Source organism: Dermacentor albipictus, chromosome 5, assembly GCF_038994185.2.
Source record: "Dermacentor albipictus isolate Rhodes 1998 colony chromosome 5, USDA_Dalb.pri_finalv2, whole genome shotgun sequence".
NCBI lineage: Eukaryota > Metazoa > Arthropoda > Arachnida > Ixodida > Ixodidae > Dermacentor > Dermacentor albipictus.
Window position 1 is genome coordinate 127,566,510 of NC_091825.1, and position 18,362 is coordinate 127,584,871.

At 54.5% G+C, this 18,362-nt stretch overlaps 1 protein-coding gene and 1 long non-coding RNA gene across 4 annotated transcripts in view; one reads left to right on the top strand and one right to left on the bottom strand.

Moving 5' to 3' along the window:
- The window catches only part of LOC139060084 (plexin-B-like), a 149,073-nt gene that overhangs the window by 26,214 nt on the left and 104,497 nt on the right, over window positions 1-18,362 (bottom strand). The window contains exons 7-15 of the mRNA XM_070538880.1: window positions 9,395-9,495; window positions 5,581-5,725; window positions 4,737-4,896; window positions 3,856-3,952; window positions 3,125-3,233; window positions 2,162-2,290; window positions 1,905-1,997; window positions 1,487-1,571; window positions 656-828 (exon numbers count right to left, since the gene is read on the bottom strand). Coding sequence (XP_070394981.1) covers window positions 656-828; window positions 1,487-1,571; window positions 1,905-1,997; window positions 2,162-2,290; window positions 3,125-3,233; window positions 3,856-3,952; window positions 4,737-4,896; window positions 5,581-5,725; window positions 9,395-9,495 — 1,092 coding nt within the window. The remainder of the gene's footprint in view (window positions 1-655; window positions 829-1,486; window positions 1,572-1,904; window positions 1,998-2,161; window positions 2,291-3,124; window positions 3,234-3,855; window positions 3,953-4,736; window positions 4,897-5,580; window positions 5,726-9,394; window positions 9,496-18,362) is intronic.
- LOC139060085 (uncharacterized) overlaps window positions 1-18,362 on the top strand; it is a 427,207-nt gene that overhangs the window by 8,434 nt on the left and 400,411 nt on the right. The gene's annotated exons all lie outside the window — the stretch shown is intronic.

Genomic DNA, 18,362 nt, shown 5'->3' on the forward strand with positions numbered 1-18,362 from the left:
CGCGGAGAAGAACCGGGCAGCGAGCGGACATGCCATATGGCAGCGCAGTTGCGTACGTCCGATAGGGTTACGGGCTGGCCGCGAAGGGTTGATTCCCGGCATGCAGAACACGCGAATCTTGCTCCCCCCCCCCCCCCCCCACATCCTTCGTAGACGAGGTACCTAGCGGCCTCTCTGGCGTCAGCGAATTCCATTAGGTTGATGCATCGCATAGTGCAAGACCTGTTGCGCGTTTGCTTCTCTTTGTCCAACAACGGCGAAACGCGTACGTTGAGTGCCCGTACGTTCTATGTTTTCACAAGGTAGGAAGAGTGATCGTACTACGCCAAAAGGAGACAAAGTAAACAAACAGGAATGTTACCAACACCAGAAACTCGCACAGTGGCAAAGCTATAACTCCGTTTCGAGGTATGTATATGCGGCACTGGCATGAAAGTTGGGGCGCGCTCTGGCACTCCGAGGCTGAGCAGACGGCAATTCCCAATGCGGAGGGTTACGTGCATTCGCATGCACGTTGAAGCTGAGTATGGCTGCTACCGCACCACTGCGCTGATCTCGTTGGGGCACCGCGGGAGTGATTCTGTCCCCCAACTCGGGTGCCCTTGTTGCAAACAGAGGAAAGCTTGCGCGGTGCTTCGCTTGTCGCGACACTCACCCAGTCGATGCGCGGCGGTGGGCAGGTGGTGGAGACGGGCTGGTCGCAGGAGTCGGCCGTGGCGCAGACGCCACCGCACCACGAGCACCGGTACTTGGGGTCGCGGGTCAGGCACAGCGAGCAGTCGGCGCGGCCTCCGTGGCTGCCCAGGAGCTGGCACTTGTACAGCGTCACTGCTCGGACGACATGACCGCGAGGAGAAAGAAGGCTCAGACTCGCAACGGGGGAGTGCACGGACTCGTGTATGGCAAGCGTCACTATATATACCATGAAAGAGCGTAGGTTTGGACATGTTGGTATTCCATAACCTTGAGGTTTTTAGCGCACAAAAAGGGATGAGAGACAGAGGTACGACGCGGACACAGCGCTGTGTCCGCGTCGTACCTGTCTCGTGTCCCTTTTTGTTCGCTAAAAAACTTAAATATATATCAGGTAGCTTATCGAGGAATGGCGAATCGTCAAGACGATGTGTCGGCGAAGAGAGTGAAAGGCGATATAATGAGCTATTCAACTGTAAAGGCATGGCACGTCTGGCTAATTCATCGCTTCATATATCAAGAGAGATGGCGACTACAGATAGTTTTAAGACCGCGCAACTATAGCATAGGTAGAAACATCCAACAATGCCATGCTCCTTTTGTCAGTGTCCTCTTTGAAGTTGTAGCGACTTCAAAGAGGTCGAGTCTATAGGTCTGGTTTAGTTCTTTCGAAAAGCGGTGCTCTCTCTAGAGGGTGAGAAAGGGAGTGACGGACGTCACTGCCGCATTCGTCAGCAGGACGAACATACACGTCCGCTACCATACTATGTGCACCAGTATCATTCACACTCACCGTTCGCCTTGCCGATGAAGGTGTTTCCGTTCCAGAGGACCGTCAGCGTTCCTTGCTGCTCGGGAATCTCACTCTGGTACGTGTACTGCGCACAGGGACAGGACGAGAAGCATTTTACTTGCGCGCAAGCTTCAGAATCGTGCAACGGCTTCTGTGTAATCTGCCGCTGTTCGAAAGTCGCGCCTTTGTGAGTGAACGCTCTCTCAAGTGAATCAATGGACGCGACATCGTTCTTCTGGTGTACAGGTAGGTGTGCAGAACGGGTCCTTTGCTTTAGGGGTATGCATTTAGACAGATCCATTATGATTCACTCGTTTAACGCCGATGATTTCAATCGTTAACCAGTTGTGACACTGAGTGGCTTTATAAAGACTTGTCGCGGGTTAATTACAGCGAGGCAGGCCTCCGGTGTGCTTACCACGGCTTGGGAGCAGATGATCTTGTTGTTGACGACTCTGGCTTGCACCCGTTCACGCCTGCCTTCGATGTCTAGCACACAGTGGAAGTTGTCCTGCGGGCGCCGTTAGCACGACCGAAGGGTGACCAGAGAGGAAAAAAAAAGAAAGCACACTTTAGAAACATTCCGACCGGCACCACATTTACTTCCGCGCAGGCCACTCACACCAGCATACGAAGTAAGCCGGCGCAGGGGACCATATAGCAAAGCGTGCTCACCGCTGGGCTGGGCAGGTTGCGTGCCTCGACGGCCACCTCGGTGCGCACCCCGTTGGCCAGCAGCAGGGACGAGTCGGCGCCGAAGCTCGGGCAGTGCTGGCGGCCTTTCACCAGCGAGTTCTGCGGGCTCTGTCGGGGGGGGGGGGGGGATGCGTTGAGAGTCTGTTTATCCCAGCTCGAGAACGCGTAAAAACAACCGTGCGGCGTAACCGGCTCGCGACACTCTGCGAGCGACTGCGGAGAGCGCACTGAATCTAAAGTAACGAGGTCATTCATGCAGGCAGTGGCTGTTATTATTGCTTTACACGACACTCTGTTCTTAGCATAAGTCGCCTACGCCTCGAGAAACACTAAAGTGCGCGCCCTCTTCATTAAAACAGCAACAACAAAGAACTTGGCGGTCTGCTGCGGCAAGAAGAATGTACTTTAACTGCTGTAACTTTATTTTTTTTAGCGATAGATTTGACGAGCAACAACAAAAACAAAGGAAGCGGGTCGTCTGCTTTTGTCATTTGGTCGATATGACATTGATGTTACTGGCGGTGGACACAGCTATACAGCTATAGCAGATGTTGCATGCGACAGTTAAAACAAGAACCTAACGCACACACTGCGGAACAACCTTCTATTCGGGCGGCGGCGGCAACGCTGCTTTCTATATATAGCGGCGCGCCATAAGCCTTGCGCATCATGTGCCATTATGCGCCGCGGCTGCCGACACATACGTGCCTGGTTCGCGATGGTTAAATAAAGACTGCGCAGCGGCGCGGCAGCTTTGCCTAACCGCCGGCAATCAATTCAGCACTGCATCCACCGGCAGCCAAGCGACCACCTGTGCGCCGGCGGAGCGGAGCCGCCGGCGATCTCCTTGAAGCGGGCACGGCGCGCGAGGCCTGTCACGCAAGAGCGCGCGCGTATATGATGACGGCGACAACGTTGACGAAGAGTAGTGCGTGCACTCACGTTCTCTCCGCTGATGACGTTCCTGGAGCACGAGGTGGCGTTGTGCGTGCAGGTGTTCTCGCTGAAGCACCAGTTGCAGGCGAAGGCGCTCGTCACGCATGCCGAGCACCTGGAGACAGCGGCAAGCACGCAGCAGCAGTCAGATTGAGAAGGCGGGGACGGGTGGGTGAATTGCGCGCCGAGCCGATCCATCAGCGCTTATAACGAGTGCGCGATTAGCGTCCCCCGTAACGAGCGAGCGATTACTGCGAGTCGTGCACTGCGGCCGAGAGCGGGATTAGGGCTCACGCTCTCCGGGTTTTCAAGACGAGCGAATAGCCGCACGGTGTGTGTGTGTGGCTTATGAAACACTCAGCGGCACGACATCAATGCCTGCCTACTTGCTCTTTCGTTAGATGGCGGACTTTCTTTCATGCGGCGTCTGCTTCCAACGACGTCTGCTGTACGCCGATTGCTATCAACCTGAGAACGGAATTTCGCCGGACGTAATAATGGCGGCTCGGTCATAAAACTAATTGGTTCCGGCGTCTATAACACTGTGGTTGCATTCGTAAAGTCAGGGGGGAAAATATGTGAAACATAGCACTACTATACGCATAGCATGTCGCTGTAATCTTAAGCTTGTGCCACACATAGTGCGGTCATTTCGTTTTCTTTCTTTCCCCCTACAGCGATGCATGCCGCATTTCATTGTATTAAGACTGAAAATATATCGTGATGTCAGGACTCACGTTTTGTGGACGGAGCAGTCGTAGAAGGTGAACGGTCTGTGGAGGAAGTCGGTGTTGGTTTCGCTGGATCGGATGTACAGCGTCACGTCCACGTGATCTGCGCATGCAGAACAATGCAGACGGCGGTCGTTACACACACAAGCACACAATTAGTAAGAGAGTGAAAAAAAAAAGTGGGATCATCTTGGGCACTAAACATAGCATGCTGGTACAGTGTACTTAGCACAATTGCTATTCCAGAACCGGGAGTCAGGAGCGCCCAACTTTTCGAGCCTTCGCATAGCTGTGTACATGACACCAACTCCGACATCAGACTGCAGTACCGGCTCGCCACAGTATAGGCTGTACGATATCCCGGGTCTCGAGATAAGCGCTCCTAACACACTGGAGAAACATATACCGCGCTGGGGGGTATTTGAGCTTGGCACTCCTGACCTGTTGTTTATCCTGTTCCGTTATGCCAACCTTTTCTTTACTGCACACCGGACTGCAAAAGTTTTCCGAGGACGGGTGTCATGCAAGAAGTTAGCTGCGGCTTCACCGCTCGGCCTGCAATTGGAGGCCGACGTGCGGCGGTTTCGCGGCTACGTGCGCGTTGCTGCTTTCAGAAACTCTGCTGCAGACGCACGTTGGCTGCGACGAAATCTCATTCCTTTCGCGGATCCCTCGAGCGGGCTCCCCCCAAAATGTCGGCACGCAAGCCTCTCAGCTTCTCAGAATGGAACCGTGCACCAGCCTATCGCATAACAGACGGATCAGAGGTGCCCGACCTGCGTGAATAGAATACGTGCGGCTATCTCCACGAATCTACCAACAAGTCGAGGCTCGCCGCCTGCTTCTGCCACGGAGATCGCATGCAGTTTAGTGACGCACACACGCACCCGATCCAACGGGTATGGGCGGTCGGTCGGGCACGGCGGGCGTGGAGCAGGCGAGCCCGTGCTGCGTGGCCCTCGCCTGGATCGGGGCGCTGTGTCCGAACACGCACTCGTAGTGGGCGCCGCGGGGCAGCTGGGGCAACTGGTTGATGGCGATCTCCACCTGGGAGGGTGAAACGTGCGACAGTGCTGTGAGTGCGCGCGGGTAGCAGATCGCGCGGATAGGCGCAAGGTTTGATTGACACCGCTTGGTGTTATGCAACACATTGCAACCTTGCATGCAAAAAATCTCGCGTTTGCTATCAACGCCCGTGATCACATCACTCCATATAAAACCACAGGACACTCAATTTGAACCGTGAAGACGGGGGAGGGAGTAAGACTGTGCTAAAGCGCGGATGGTACAGTACCTAAGCCAGCGTTACTGTAACTTGCTTTTTTAAAAACGGCTCTATCACTGCTAAGTATCGTAGTCCGCTTTCATTATGGTGAACGTTGATGCATTGGTGTACCTGATTTATAGCACGTAAAAGCGTATGCGTGCTTATCTTTAAAAATGTCATTCGGGCAGCTTGCCGCCACGTCAGGACGACAGGCTCGAAAATAAATAAAGGAATAGAGAAACGCTTACCACGTTTTCATTGTGAATTCGCTTTCCTCATAAGCGCTTGTTTCATTCCTAAGAAGGTGTTACCGTAGGGATTAATCGACTTTCATGGGCTGCTAAGACACCCAAACACCTCCCCATGCAGGCTATATTATGCAACAGCTATACTATATATATTCTATATATATATACTATACATCTTCGTGGCCATGCGAAGAAGACAAGCGCGAAGCAACTCACGGTGGTCGTGGCCGAGCGGGGCAGCTTCTCAGGCGCGATGGACTGGAAGTCGATGCACTGCTGCGTGTCCAGCGACAGCCACCGCGACGAACTCCGCTGGTCGGCGCCAGCGGACGCGTTCAGACACTCCGACTGCACCGTGCACCTGGGAGAAAGAGAGAGAGAGAGAGAAACAGTGCGTTTTGAAAAAGGTTGAAACTACAGTTTATTTACCACGTAAGTATACACTGCGGTGTGCCAAAGTGACTCGCGATTCGCTCACGTGGTATCCGGCAGTCGTCGTTTCGCGCGCTATTTGCGGAGTTGAATGCCGATTGAACGTCTGTCGTTCTGAGGTGTCAGACACGAGCGTTTTCCGCATTCCAAGCTCCACTTGAAATCTGTCGCCGTGGGCCGGGAGCCGAACCCGCGACGTCGTGGTCAGCTAGCAGAAACGCCATAACCACTGCGCTCCATCCCCCCCGCCCCTCACCACCGCGTAGACGCCGGGAAAAACAGAAAGAGCGGACGCTATTGGCACTGCGTGCTAAATATAAACTGTTCAGTTTATGCGAGCGCGCGGTGCCACCGTCGAAATTCCTTTTTTCGTTACGCCAAGGTCTCCAACACGCGGAAGCGGCTTGTGGTCCCGCTTTTCCTTTCGAAAACCTCGTTTTCTAGCGCTCAAAAAAGCAAACAAAAAAAAACGAAGATTGACCTGGAACGCGTCGCTCAATGTCTGCAGCACTTAGCGCCCCCTTGTCATTCAAAGTTATACTCTCGGCAGGGAAGCCTATGGAGTGATTCACCGCCGACTGCCCATTTGAAACCTCAGTCACCGAGCTCGCCGAGAGACAACAGGCGGCAACAAAAGAAGAGGCCCCCGCGCACACAGAAACGCTCGCCCAGAAAAGTCTCGTGTCCCCTGTCGGCGCAAAACGGCGGAAGCCTATGGTGTGGACTGCCTTTCTGTGCCCCCACACCCCAGCTGCCGCCCTCGGCGCGTGCATAATTGATGGGACCGGCGCCGCCAAAGCAGCACGTGGCCCTGACCGCAGACCCAAGCTCCCGCGCGTATACACCCTACGGCCGTACCGCACACTGCTAAGCGCGGTTCGTCGACGTCGCAGAGACACACCACCACTGGCTCACTTCCCGTCTATACCGTCCCGAGCGCCGCGGCGCGGCCCATCTTCGTCCATTATGTAGCGGCCGCCGATGCGGGCACCGATAGACGTGACGCAGCCGGCGCGGTGCGCTTTTACACTGAGCACTGCGGGGAAGGGGGGGGGGGAGGCAGGAGCGTCTATACTGTCTGCGTCCAGACAAACAGACGCACAAGTCTTCGTGCTCGCCGACCCGTTAAAGCAACAGGAGATTTACAGTGCGCGATAGAATGGGAGATGAAAGAAATGAAGAAAAAAGAAGTTGATGCGGTCGGGCAATATAGAGCCGGGAAGAAGATGGGTGCCAGGGAAGCTTGAGGAGGAGGAGGAGGGCATATAGAGAGATGGCACATTAAGCTGGTCAGCGCCGCGCGTTCAGCACCGCGCGGGCCCGCAACTGCTAAAAGCCCGTCCCACGTTCCGTTCCCACGGATGGACGGACCGACGGGGCGATCTCGCATCCACGGCGGCGAGCCGCGTCCGAGTAATGTCTCCCGGTGGCACTTCGCTCGGCAAAAAAGAGCGCTATAGCCGCCAGAAGCCAGAGAGGTCTGTCGGTCCGTTTCTACGTGTACGCGCGAGTTGCACCGAAGGGAAATAACTGCCGTTGGAAGTAATCGTCACTATACAGCGTCTTTTTTCCTCATCTTGTTCTTTCGATTCTCTGTACTTCCAACGTCATTTCTATATCTGCTCATATGATAGTCAAACCGCAAGAAACCGGCGACAAAAATTAGTGGCGTTTACAATGCCGTGAAATAAATCAATAACTCAAGTAACTCATAAAACTGTGCAGCGTGGACCTTGCTGTCTATACGAGCTACTCCTTCACATTATTTATCTATCAACACTTAACTGAGAAGTCTCGCATCGCTCGTAATCAAAATCGGCCTGAACGAAGCAGACGTTAAACGGTTTCAAAGTCGTTCTGAAGTGCCGCTACCTAGCTCTTGCGAGATATGATTTCACGTGACGTTTCTTAAAAGGCACCGGAAACAAAGGTCAGTGGCAGTGTTCTGCCGCCTATAGCACTGAAGCCGCACTGCCACGACGCAGCTACAGAGGAAGCTTCGGCAATCCGTGTCGACGATGAAGACACAACGACGGCTCGCACATACGGCAGGTATATATACGACATTACAGGTAACTGCAATCGTTATTCGATACGGTGGAATCGTTGCAGCAAGCGCGGACCGTGTCTGTAGCGTATGTACAACTATACTATATACTATACTGCAGCACGACGACCATGTAGGCGCGGAACAGGGACAAAGGTCACGCAAACTAAGTCCTCGCGTATAGGCCGACGCGAGAGACGGCTGCAAACGTTGTCCCAGCCGGCGAAGGCAGGCATCGCCGCTTTGCTGTTGCTGCCGCCGCTTTCTCTGCCACCGTCTTTTCACCGCGCGGATCCAGGCAAACAAGCCGAGGGAAGATTCGCCCGCGTGTGCGCGCGAGCTCCGCAGCCGGCGCAAGGACGGCTCGCAGGAAAAGCAAAGACGGAGAAGAGTCGAGCAGAGGAAGAAGCGAGGGAATCCTCGTAAACTTTCGCCCACGCCACCAAGCAGCGGACAGCGGCGGCGGCGGCAGTGGCACGGTCCATAATACGAGACGCGCCGCCGGGAGCCGCCACCACGACAGCAACAGCCAGCCAGCAAAGCTAAGCTAAGCAAAGCAAGCAAGCGGCAGCAGCGTCGGGTCGGCGGAGGACGAAAATGTTTCGGAGGAGAACCCATAACCGCGCGCCTCTAGCTTTCTCTCCGGTCGTCGAGCTGCTGCGGTCCATAAATCCTGCAACGGCGGTGGCGCGGCAGCCCTTCCCGCATCCCCCTCTCCCTCGTGTGACGGGGGACAATGACGGTGGCTGGATTTGTTGCGCCTTCCCCGCCTTCCCCTCTGCACTCGGGCGAACGTACCCTCCTTCCCCCCCACGGCAACACGCATACGCGCTCTCCCTTCCTATGTCACATATCCCGCCCCACCGCACCGGGGACGCGACTCCGAGGAAGGAGGCCCCGATCGGGCCCCGCCGAGACCATCCCTCGTAATAACCGTTGCGCGCTCATAAAGGCTGGACGCGCGCCGTAACGCCAGCGCTTCCCTCGCGGCAGCCGAGGAATAAAGCATTCATATGGAAATGGGAGGCCCGAAAGCGCGCGCGGCCACTCGCTCTCCGTGCGCTCCCAGCGAGTGACTCCGTGCAAGCGAGCACCACCCTGCGTGCCACCCCCCACGCCATCACCCTTCGCTCGGCGCGTCGCACTAGATGCGATAGTTATGGCCTCCCGGGACACAAATCCCAAAGTCATGATAACTACACGCGAGCGAAGTGATGGCGGAGCGGTGCCTCCCCGGTTCGCCACTAAATCCACTGACAAAGCCAGCACGAGGAGGCCAGGGTAGATAGGACGCGGCTACGGACTCTCTTACACCTCACTGGATCGTAAGATCCACTAAAGATGTCTTACTGTGCCGACCCGCTATGTTTTTTTCTTCGCTGAGCTCTTGAGCCACGGAGGCTGCTCTGTACAGCAATTCCTTGAAAAGCACGTACTTGTATTCATTTTTGGTACATGCGGCGCGAATGGAAGTCGAACGTGTCCTATCAGCCGCGCCTTTATATTGACGTTTCCTTGACTGCCAAAGTTGCAGTGTGGTGATGGGCTTACCTTTTTTCGAGCGAACACCATCCGCAGTATGGGTTCCTGGCCTGGAGACATTGGTCACACGTGTTGTACTGCTGGCAGCGGTCCACGCGGACTTTGCTGACCTGCGCGAACCGTAAGAAGACGCCGTCAAACACCAATAAAAGCACGCACAGTGAAAAAGAAAAAGAAACATCCTCGGCGGTAAAGTGCACCAGAGTGTAACAGCTAAAGCAAACCGGAACTTAAACTTGCGCAGAAATGGCCAGCGTACCTGCTCCCGCGTATACTAAATGCGTTGATCACACGCGAATATGCAAATCCTACGTTTAATATTTCAAGCAGACTGACACAGCACGGATCGATAACGGTACTTACGCACGGTTGTGCGTTTCGAGTGCATGCAGAAACTAGCTAGCGTTCACATCGGTCGCTAGACATTCAACAAGTCTTCAGTACTACTCGTTTTCGGAATTAATACGATCAGCGTGCGTGGACCGCCGAACCGGAACATATACAGCGCGTCGGGCCAAGAATTGCACGGTGTCCAATAAATTCGACTCTTTAAGTGACGACAACGGCGGCTAGCGCACTGCTCAAACAAGCGTATACCGTGTCGTGGCTTGTCAACGGACCGTGTGTCAGCGCTCCCCCCCCCCCCCCCCCTTCTTTTTTTCTCCTCGTATCGTTAGAGTGAGCGCCGCTCGAACAAGACGCTCATGCGGCTAAAGCCGGGAACAACCGGGGGTCACGCAGCGCGCTCTGCCGCCGTTTGGCGAACACAAAGGATTCCTCCGCGCTGCCGTGCAAAGCCAGTCGGCCCGAGCCTGGACAGATAAATAAAACGAGGCGCCCAGATCTGGATCGGCCACGGGCGGCGAGCACAAAGGAGGAGGCGGCGGCGCTTGCCAACGCGTGGCCGGGCTAGACAGGCAGGCCGGCCGAGTTGACGCCGCCGCGGCGCTGGTGCGGTGGCGGAGGACAACGCGCGGCATTCGGCCAGCGGAATGCTCGGCGGCGTCCCGCCAGGCCGTTGCTCCCCCCGCCCTGCCTCCCCGAGTCCGAGCGATGTGCACTCGCCGTCACGGCGCGTGTGTCTGCTCCGACGAGCGCGCCGAGGTGAAGGGTGACAGCCGTGGAGAGTATAATAGGACCGGGAACCCACGGTTCGTGCTCTGCACGGACAGGGTGCTCGTAGGTTGCGCGGCCTTGGTGCCGAGGGCGCGAACGCGGTGACGTCACGTTCCTCTAATGCGTCCTACCGGAACGAGCTTTTCGTGTTTGCTGCTACTAGAACTAGCGCGGATGCTTTTGTCGGAGAAACGGGTCCTCAATACACCTGACGGTCTGATCAACACGGTAGTCCGTAGCAATGTCCTTCCTTCTCCGTTAATCACCGAGGCCGCGCAGCAAAGACAGCTTTACAGGTGCCCCGGTAATGGGCTCCATGACAGATCCGGTAATTTGCGCTATAGCTCCGAAAGTTTTTCTCGACAAAAAGTGCACGCGGGAGTTGTCATGAGTTACCTTGGCTAGCGCAAGAATACCTTAGCATGTGATCAGAAGTAGAAGTCGCACGCTGCATTGGCATGGCAGTGTATGTTAACATGAGTCTAGCACGCACAGCCATCTGCGCGCTTCCGCAGGCACCGCCGAAATCGGTTCGTGAAATGGACACACAGCGCAGAATTGCTCGATTCCGTTCACGCATACTGACGTGCAAGAGCCGGGACGTATAAACGGACGCACAGTCGTGAGTCGGCGCCCTTTCGTTCGGATTAAGACTTCTCCTAGGATTACCGGATTGCACCGCTGATAAGAGTTCTGTCGACAGGAACGCGCCGTATCCGATGCGACACGTCTCCGGCCAAAACTGAATGCGCGAAGAAAAGCCGCCGATCTCGTGGGCTGCTGCACTCGGGAAAAGAAAAGAAAAAAGAACGAAATGAAGTCGTACTTGTATCGTTGCGATCGACGAACGGCCAGGCGTGCGTTCTTTCCATGACGGCAATAGGTGGCTCCGCCTATAATCACGCCGTAGTTTCGTGCAGCAGCACGATGGTTGTAGGAGAGTGCGGAAAATACGTATATGTGCCTTTCTGGGAAGTTTGAAATGTTAGCCTGACTGACACTTTAGCATGCGACTCCGGATGCATCGTGAAATACGACACCCACACCGTGAACCCGCGAACTCTCAACCTGCCCTAATGACCGTACACGCTTACGTACGCTGATGATAATTACGATGTTTCGAAAACAGCGAAGAGCTGTGATGACAGTATATGTGTTAACACCAGAGAAGAGATAACTTCGTCTCTTCGTTTTATGATAGCCAGCTTAAAGTGTAGCAATTTATTCGAGGCTATGTAGTGCTTAAGAGTCCTCTTTTGAAGTATGTGTGCGGAAGTTTCTAACGCCGCATCAAGCTGCAGACGCTGTGAAGTTAGTTTCTGCTGCATAACGCTGCTGGCGACGAACAGAGTTCACGAATGCTCTTCGACTGACGACCTAAGCTGGCTAGCTGCAATATGTCCGAAGTTCATATGCAAAGTACCATTGCGACCGGAAAACGTCGGAGTGACAACTGCCTTAATGCGCGAAATTCGAAAACCGCCACATCTAAACTTGTCTGGTGGCGTAGAAAGCCCTAAAAAAAGGACCGCAGCACGAAAGTGGAAAAGCCTGGCGGCTACTAAAATGGAGAGATTTACTCTGTCCGTAAACGCTTTGTAGTTCGCGGAATACCGGGATACCGGAAAGATGCACGACAGCAACACTGACAGCGACATCTATCTGCGCCGAGTTTAACCAGGGAGCAGATAGAGCTAATGTCATAATCTACTTAAACCTCTGGTCTAAAGCGTTGGAGCGACATATAGTTAACGTGCAGCCCTTTTATGGTTTTCCTTTGACGGGAAAACTCACTACACTGGACAAACCAAAATTTTCGAACGCGCATTATACTTGAACAACGCGCCACAGGTTGTCGCCACCTTTCCTACTGCCGTGCGCAGCACCGGTAATCCGTAAACATTAAGGATTTTGCGGACAAGTTAGAACTCTCTAATGATAGCACACTTAGCTACCGACGACGACACAGTAGTTACACAGACCGGGTAGAGGGACGCGATTAAGAAGTAGTCGAGCCATGGCAGGGCGACAGGAACGCATTATCTCGCGCCTAAAAGCGGCCGCGCGCCACTTCGGGCACTGCGGTTTCGCCGTGCTGCACGCAACTAAGGTTAGGCGGCGAGCAGATACAACAGGCTCGGGGAGGAAGTCGAGTAAGAGCCGGGGGGGCGCCACGCAGCGGCCCTGCATGGATCAGCGAAGACCGGACACGCGCAAGTTGATAACTCCGAAAGTAAAACTGTAAGTAGAAGAAGAGGAACAAGAAAGAAAGAGGGGGGGACCCAAGTGCCGCCCGCAAGAGCAGGAATAAAACACAAACCGTTGGCTCAGCACCGCCCGGCGACCGACCCGCTAAGCCCCGAATGGATGACCGCCAGCGCGCGAGCCTGCGCGCACGCACGCCAAGGCCACGGTCGTATTTCGAGATGAGCCGACCGTATCTTTCCCTGGCCCCCCCCTTCTGGAGTCCGGCAAGAAGATCGCCGCTCATTATGCTCACTGGCTCGCTGGAGAAAGGGAGGTGAGGGGTTTGGAGGAGGGGGTTGCTTTTCTGGCAATCTCCTGCCGGCCTTTATACGGTCAACCCGAGAAGAAGTGCTCCGTATCTCGGTGACGTCTCTCGTGGCGTGTCTCCTCTGGCGGAGGAGTCTACACACGCGCGCGCGCGAGCGAGCAGCGGTTGTTCACGGCGAACGCGGGCCCCAAGAAATTACAGGCCTCGTCCCCCGCAAGCCCGCGCTTGACGTTGACAGTCCTTTTGTTCGACCGGAGGCTGGCCGTAGGAGAACGGCCGTCAGACGTCGCGGAGTCGTCCGGGCAGCGCGGCAGTCGGGGCGAGCGCTCTCTCGTCTTCGCTGCCGTGCGTCCCAACCTCGTTCGCCGACTTCCTGTTTATGTACTGTGCACGGCCCGGATCATATAACGAGGCGCCTCGGTGAAACGTAGCCGACTGTTGTCTCTGCAGGGCGGCAGCGTATGGTTATGCAGCGGAACGATTTAGTAGCGATTGCTCTGCCACAAACTGCAGTGGATATGTCGGTGGGGGGGAGGGGGGGTAGTAATAAAGAAATGCGGGGAAAATTTGAAGTAGCAGGTTTGGTTGCGAATTAAGGGTAGGGCTAGTCTGAGGCAGAGCCTATGATAACACCTTCAGGCCATATATATATATATATATATATATATATATATATATATATATATATATATATATATATATATATATATATATATATATATATATATATATATATAAACACGCAAGGTTATGCGTGAGAGCCCCAGATGGACTTTGCCATTTTCTTCCCAATGGGATCCCTCGAGCAGGAAGAGCTAACCAGAAGTTAGTAAAGCTAACCTTCCTACCTTCTTTCATTCTTTTTCTTTCTACCTGATACCCGCAACTAATGAATACGGAAAAAGAAAAGACAACGGTAGAGATAATAAACGCGGCCTGTTTACCGATGTCAAACGGCATGCGCGCAGGAGAACGAGTTTCTTTTATTGTTCGTTCCAACGTTTCAGCTAACATACTGGAATACACCTTACGCGCCGGCATCGAATGCTTTCATCGAGGCAGACAATATAACGAAGCGCACTTCGCTGTCGACCGCTATCCTTTATGCAAATGCGGTCGCAATCTTGTTGCTCCTATCGCAACGTTCGCGAGACTAATAGCTGTTCGCGACGGATTTGAAAGAACGGCCTGCCTCCCTGCCTTTGCGAGGCTGTTCTGCAATATATTAGCCCTCTTCGCGTACCAGACTTCGCGAAAGAGAAAGAAAGGTTGGCGCAAGCGTCATTCCTTTCTTCACTGCAACAAACGCACTGCGCGACATTTTTCGCTCATTTGCACGAAGCTTCTTCGACCGTTGGGCAAATTTACTCGACGTGTAAAAAATGCTTCGAGCGAGCGTGCGTGCACCAGAAGTGACACGTGCGCAACGAAGGAACGTACAAGCTATAAAGGCTTGCGCGCCTATTCGTGTTCTAGATCACGTGTCCTATACGTACTGGCACCGCAGTCACCGCACCGCACCCCCTTCTAGGCTCGCGCCGAGATTGCATGTTGTTACTGAACGTTACTCTCCTGCCGAGCTTGTATATGTATACAACGAGCGACTTTCGGGACGAGCTATCATGGGATAGCACGGGAAATCTCGTTTGCCGTTGCGGCGAAAGCGAGAACGAAAGTATAGCGGAGCCGAAACACTTTCTGACGCAACGTCTCCGAGCCCGTCTCGACGGGCGTGTTTGTGAAGGGAAACGAAGGAACTCGGAAAGGGTGGGAGGGGGGAGGGTGCACGGACGAGGGGCTCAGCTGCGAGTTCGCGGCTCCGGAAATGAGCGAAGCCCGCGGGGAGCGCAGCGGGCAGGCACCCTGCAGCAGGAGGAGTAGGAGCGCGCGGGGTCCGGACCGCAGTTCGGCAGGCTTAGCTGACCAACGAGTCGACGAGCCCGGCGGGCAGGTGCTCGGAACCGGGAAAAGCCGCAGGGCGGCGGCGGCGGCGGCGGCGGCGGCGGCGGCGGCGCTTATACGCTAACGGGGCCAAGCCGCATCGACCCGGCCGGGTTTACCGAGACAGGCACGTCCGTCGTTCCTCGGGCAGCGACGGCGGCGGTGCGAGTTGAATGACACGGCCATGCGAGGCGCCAGCGCGCGCCGCGGACCAATCTATCACGTTGCCGCCGCCGCAACCCACTCGGCCGACTTGCGTTCTTCTGCCGTCTTCCGCGGTAGCCACACTCGCAGAGAGAGAGAGAGAGAGAGAGAGACGTGCGCGACCCTCGCTAGAATGTTAGTTTGGGCAACGCAGAAAGTAGTTGCAACTCGCTTAGCCGCGGCATGGCCACTGCATTTGCGGCTCGTACAGGCGTTCCAACGCCTCCACATTCTGCAGATATCAACACACAAGCACTTCACGGGGTCGATGCGTGAGAGACGTTAAGAGCCGAGTGCCCAAGCCAAGATGAGGTGATAATACCGCCCTACAGCACGTGTCCTTCGACGGTATACATTGCGACGTGCAAAATAGTACGTCGTCTTTCGGTAAAGAAGACGTATTTGAACGGATCCGCAGTATATTTTTGGTTTTCACAAAGCGAGGAAAAAAAAAAAAGTCAAGTCAAGTGAGAAACGGCTCAGCGAGTAATTTGACAGCCCAGACGATGATCTGGGGGCGGCGCGGGGTTCCCTCCAGAGATCAGTGTCCATAGCGCCACGCGAAAGCTGTTTGTTTTCTTTCAAAGCGTTTAGTGCAGGCCGACAGCAGGAGCAGCGCGCATGGGAGTCGGGAATCGCGAAAGGAGGGGCCAACAGCGGGGCGTGCGCGTTGGGACCCGCGGTGCACGGGCCTTGCTGCACCCCTTGACGCTGACATGTCTCGGTGCGATGCCCTGGGTTTTGGAAGTGACTTGGAACCGAGGCTCCCGAGGGAGGCAGCATATAGGAGGTCGATCCTCTCGGAGGGCGCCGGCCCGACGCCGCGAGAGAAAGCGCAGGCGTCGTGTAGTTCGGCGGGATCCGCGACTTCCGCGTCACTCCGCGCGTGCAAGCCGTTCTGCTTTGCTGCTCCTCTCCTCCGGATCGGACAGCGTCTTCTTCCTTGTTTCTGGTGCTCTTTCTCTCCCCCTACTTTCATTCCCTACCCCCTGTGCAACGCGGTTGAGGTGTCCTCTGCTGACAGTTACTGCGCTGCACTTTACCCCAACCTTTCCTTCCCATCTTCAAGAATCTCCTCCTCTCTCTCTCTCTATCCTATGTAAGCGCGAGACAATGCAGTCTCGTATTCGGTCGACACTCGAGCATGAGTCATTCAACGCACGCGATATAGCCGTGGCACGCGACACTCTCCAACCGCGTGCCGAGACTTGAAACCGACCGAACGCGTATGCTGCTCAAAGAAATGCGAATGGAAGAAAGACAGAAAGAAAGAAAGAAAGAAAGAAAGGATACGGCGTACGGATGTCGGGACGTTCGTTCGATCGTACCGGAAGCGCGCGGTTGCCGCTTCCGCCGCGTTGCCGAAATCAGCGAGACTGGGAGCAGTCAGGCGCTTGCCGCAACCTAAGAAGTTATGTGCAGCACAGTACAAGGTAGCCGTCACGTTTTCACGTCGAACCTCCCAGCCAGGACAGCGCACTTGGTGCGACGATACTTATTTAACTGCACGCTACGCGTGATCTGCATTTGATGTGTTTTTAGACATAGTTGTGGTGAGCCACGTATGATTCGAGCGACGTGATATTAAAGTTTAGGGCGCACTGAACTGAACGGTCAACAAGCGCGAGTTCCCCCGCACGCGTCAGGCACAGGCACTGCAAACCTTGCAATGCTTTTTTCCGGCTTGGCTGCTCCCGAGTACAAAACACGATCGCCGAGCGTTTCGCTCTTCGCAGGCGCCACAAGTGAACGCTGCGTACCTGACAGTGCCCATCGGTGCACTTCACTTTAGAGGACTCCGCAGGAGGACTTGCCGTTCCTAGTTCAAACGAAGGAGAGTCTATTTTTATAAAGAAGGGAGCGCGCTCGATCTCCGCTCGACGTACACAAGTGCACGCAACTGTATAGCTGCGTACGCGCTGCAACGTCTCCGGCAAGAAAGCTCCGCCGTCGGCTTTTGTGTATGCGTGTCGACGGAGGGGCGCTTTCCCGCATCGCTCAACTCACGCCAAACTCGAATCAGCGAGCACCACCCCGCGATGTCAAGCGCAGGGCAACGACGACGGGAGGAGGGCGCTGAGATGCGGCGGCTGCGCGTGCAGCAAGCAGTACGTCACTCTTTATGCGTTTTGTGTGTTGCTTGTTTCCTCCCCATTTTTTTTGGGGGGGGGGGGAGGGGGGAGGACTGAAGCGCTCGACAACGGAGCCCTCGTCAACGTGACAATACGTTCAAATCTGCCGCGAACTCGACGCCGGCTCTTGCACGCTATGCTGTAGGCGCTTGTATGCTCTGACACGTGATGTTGTAGGAACAAGGAAACAAAAAAATAAGGCGGAAGAAACAAATGCGAATGATCAGTCATCTATGTGTATTAGGGAAATAAGAAGCCCGCAAGCAATACGACAACGAGGAATGCTTTGCAAAAGCGTCGTTCATCGGTGTAGTATAATTATCCTAACGGCGCTTCACGTCGCAAAGCTTCGCGGTGCCTGTACGAAGGACGACATACATACAAGGAGGGAGGAGGTAGTGGGAGGGAAGGGGTATTCCGGATAAAATTGGAACAATAAGGCTTCTTAATGCGTACTAAAATCGAGCATTTTCTTCCTTTCTTATTCTGCACACGTGAGAGTTCAGTACCATGCAGTGGCCGGGAGTCGAACCCACTATGCCACGCTTAGATATGCCCCCCCCCCCCCCCCCCCCCCAAAAGCAGGAGATCAAACGAAACTAATGAGCAACCGCGGCCGACAGTCGTGCGATAAACGAGGAATCAAACATAAGAACGCCAGTATATATAAGCAAATTAACATCGCCAATATTGAGAAATAACTAATTTCATAACTATTACTGCAACAAGCATCTCAACAAGGACGTCGTCCATCGGTGTACGATAACCAGACTAAGAATGATCGAACATGTTTGAACATGGCCGCACATTACGTTAGGCGCCTTAACAAAGTGCGAATCACTGAAGTTCGAATCACTTGATCACGCCCGCAACAGCAGCGAATGGTCAAGCTGTGCATTAGCAATAAGTATTTCATTATTTGGCGCGGACTGCGTCTTATGTATGCCCGTAAAGTGTACTGGAATATAACGTACAGTAAGTACACTCGGCACATGCCACTTGCTATATGGATTACAACTTGAAGTAGAGTATGACATTGAGTAGAGTATACAATAGTGCATGCTGGGAA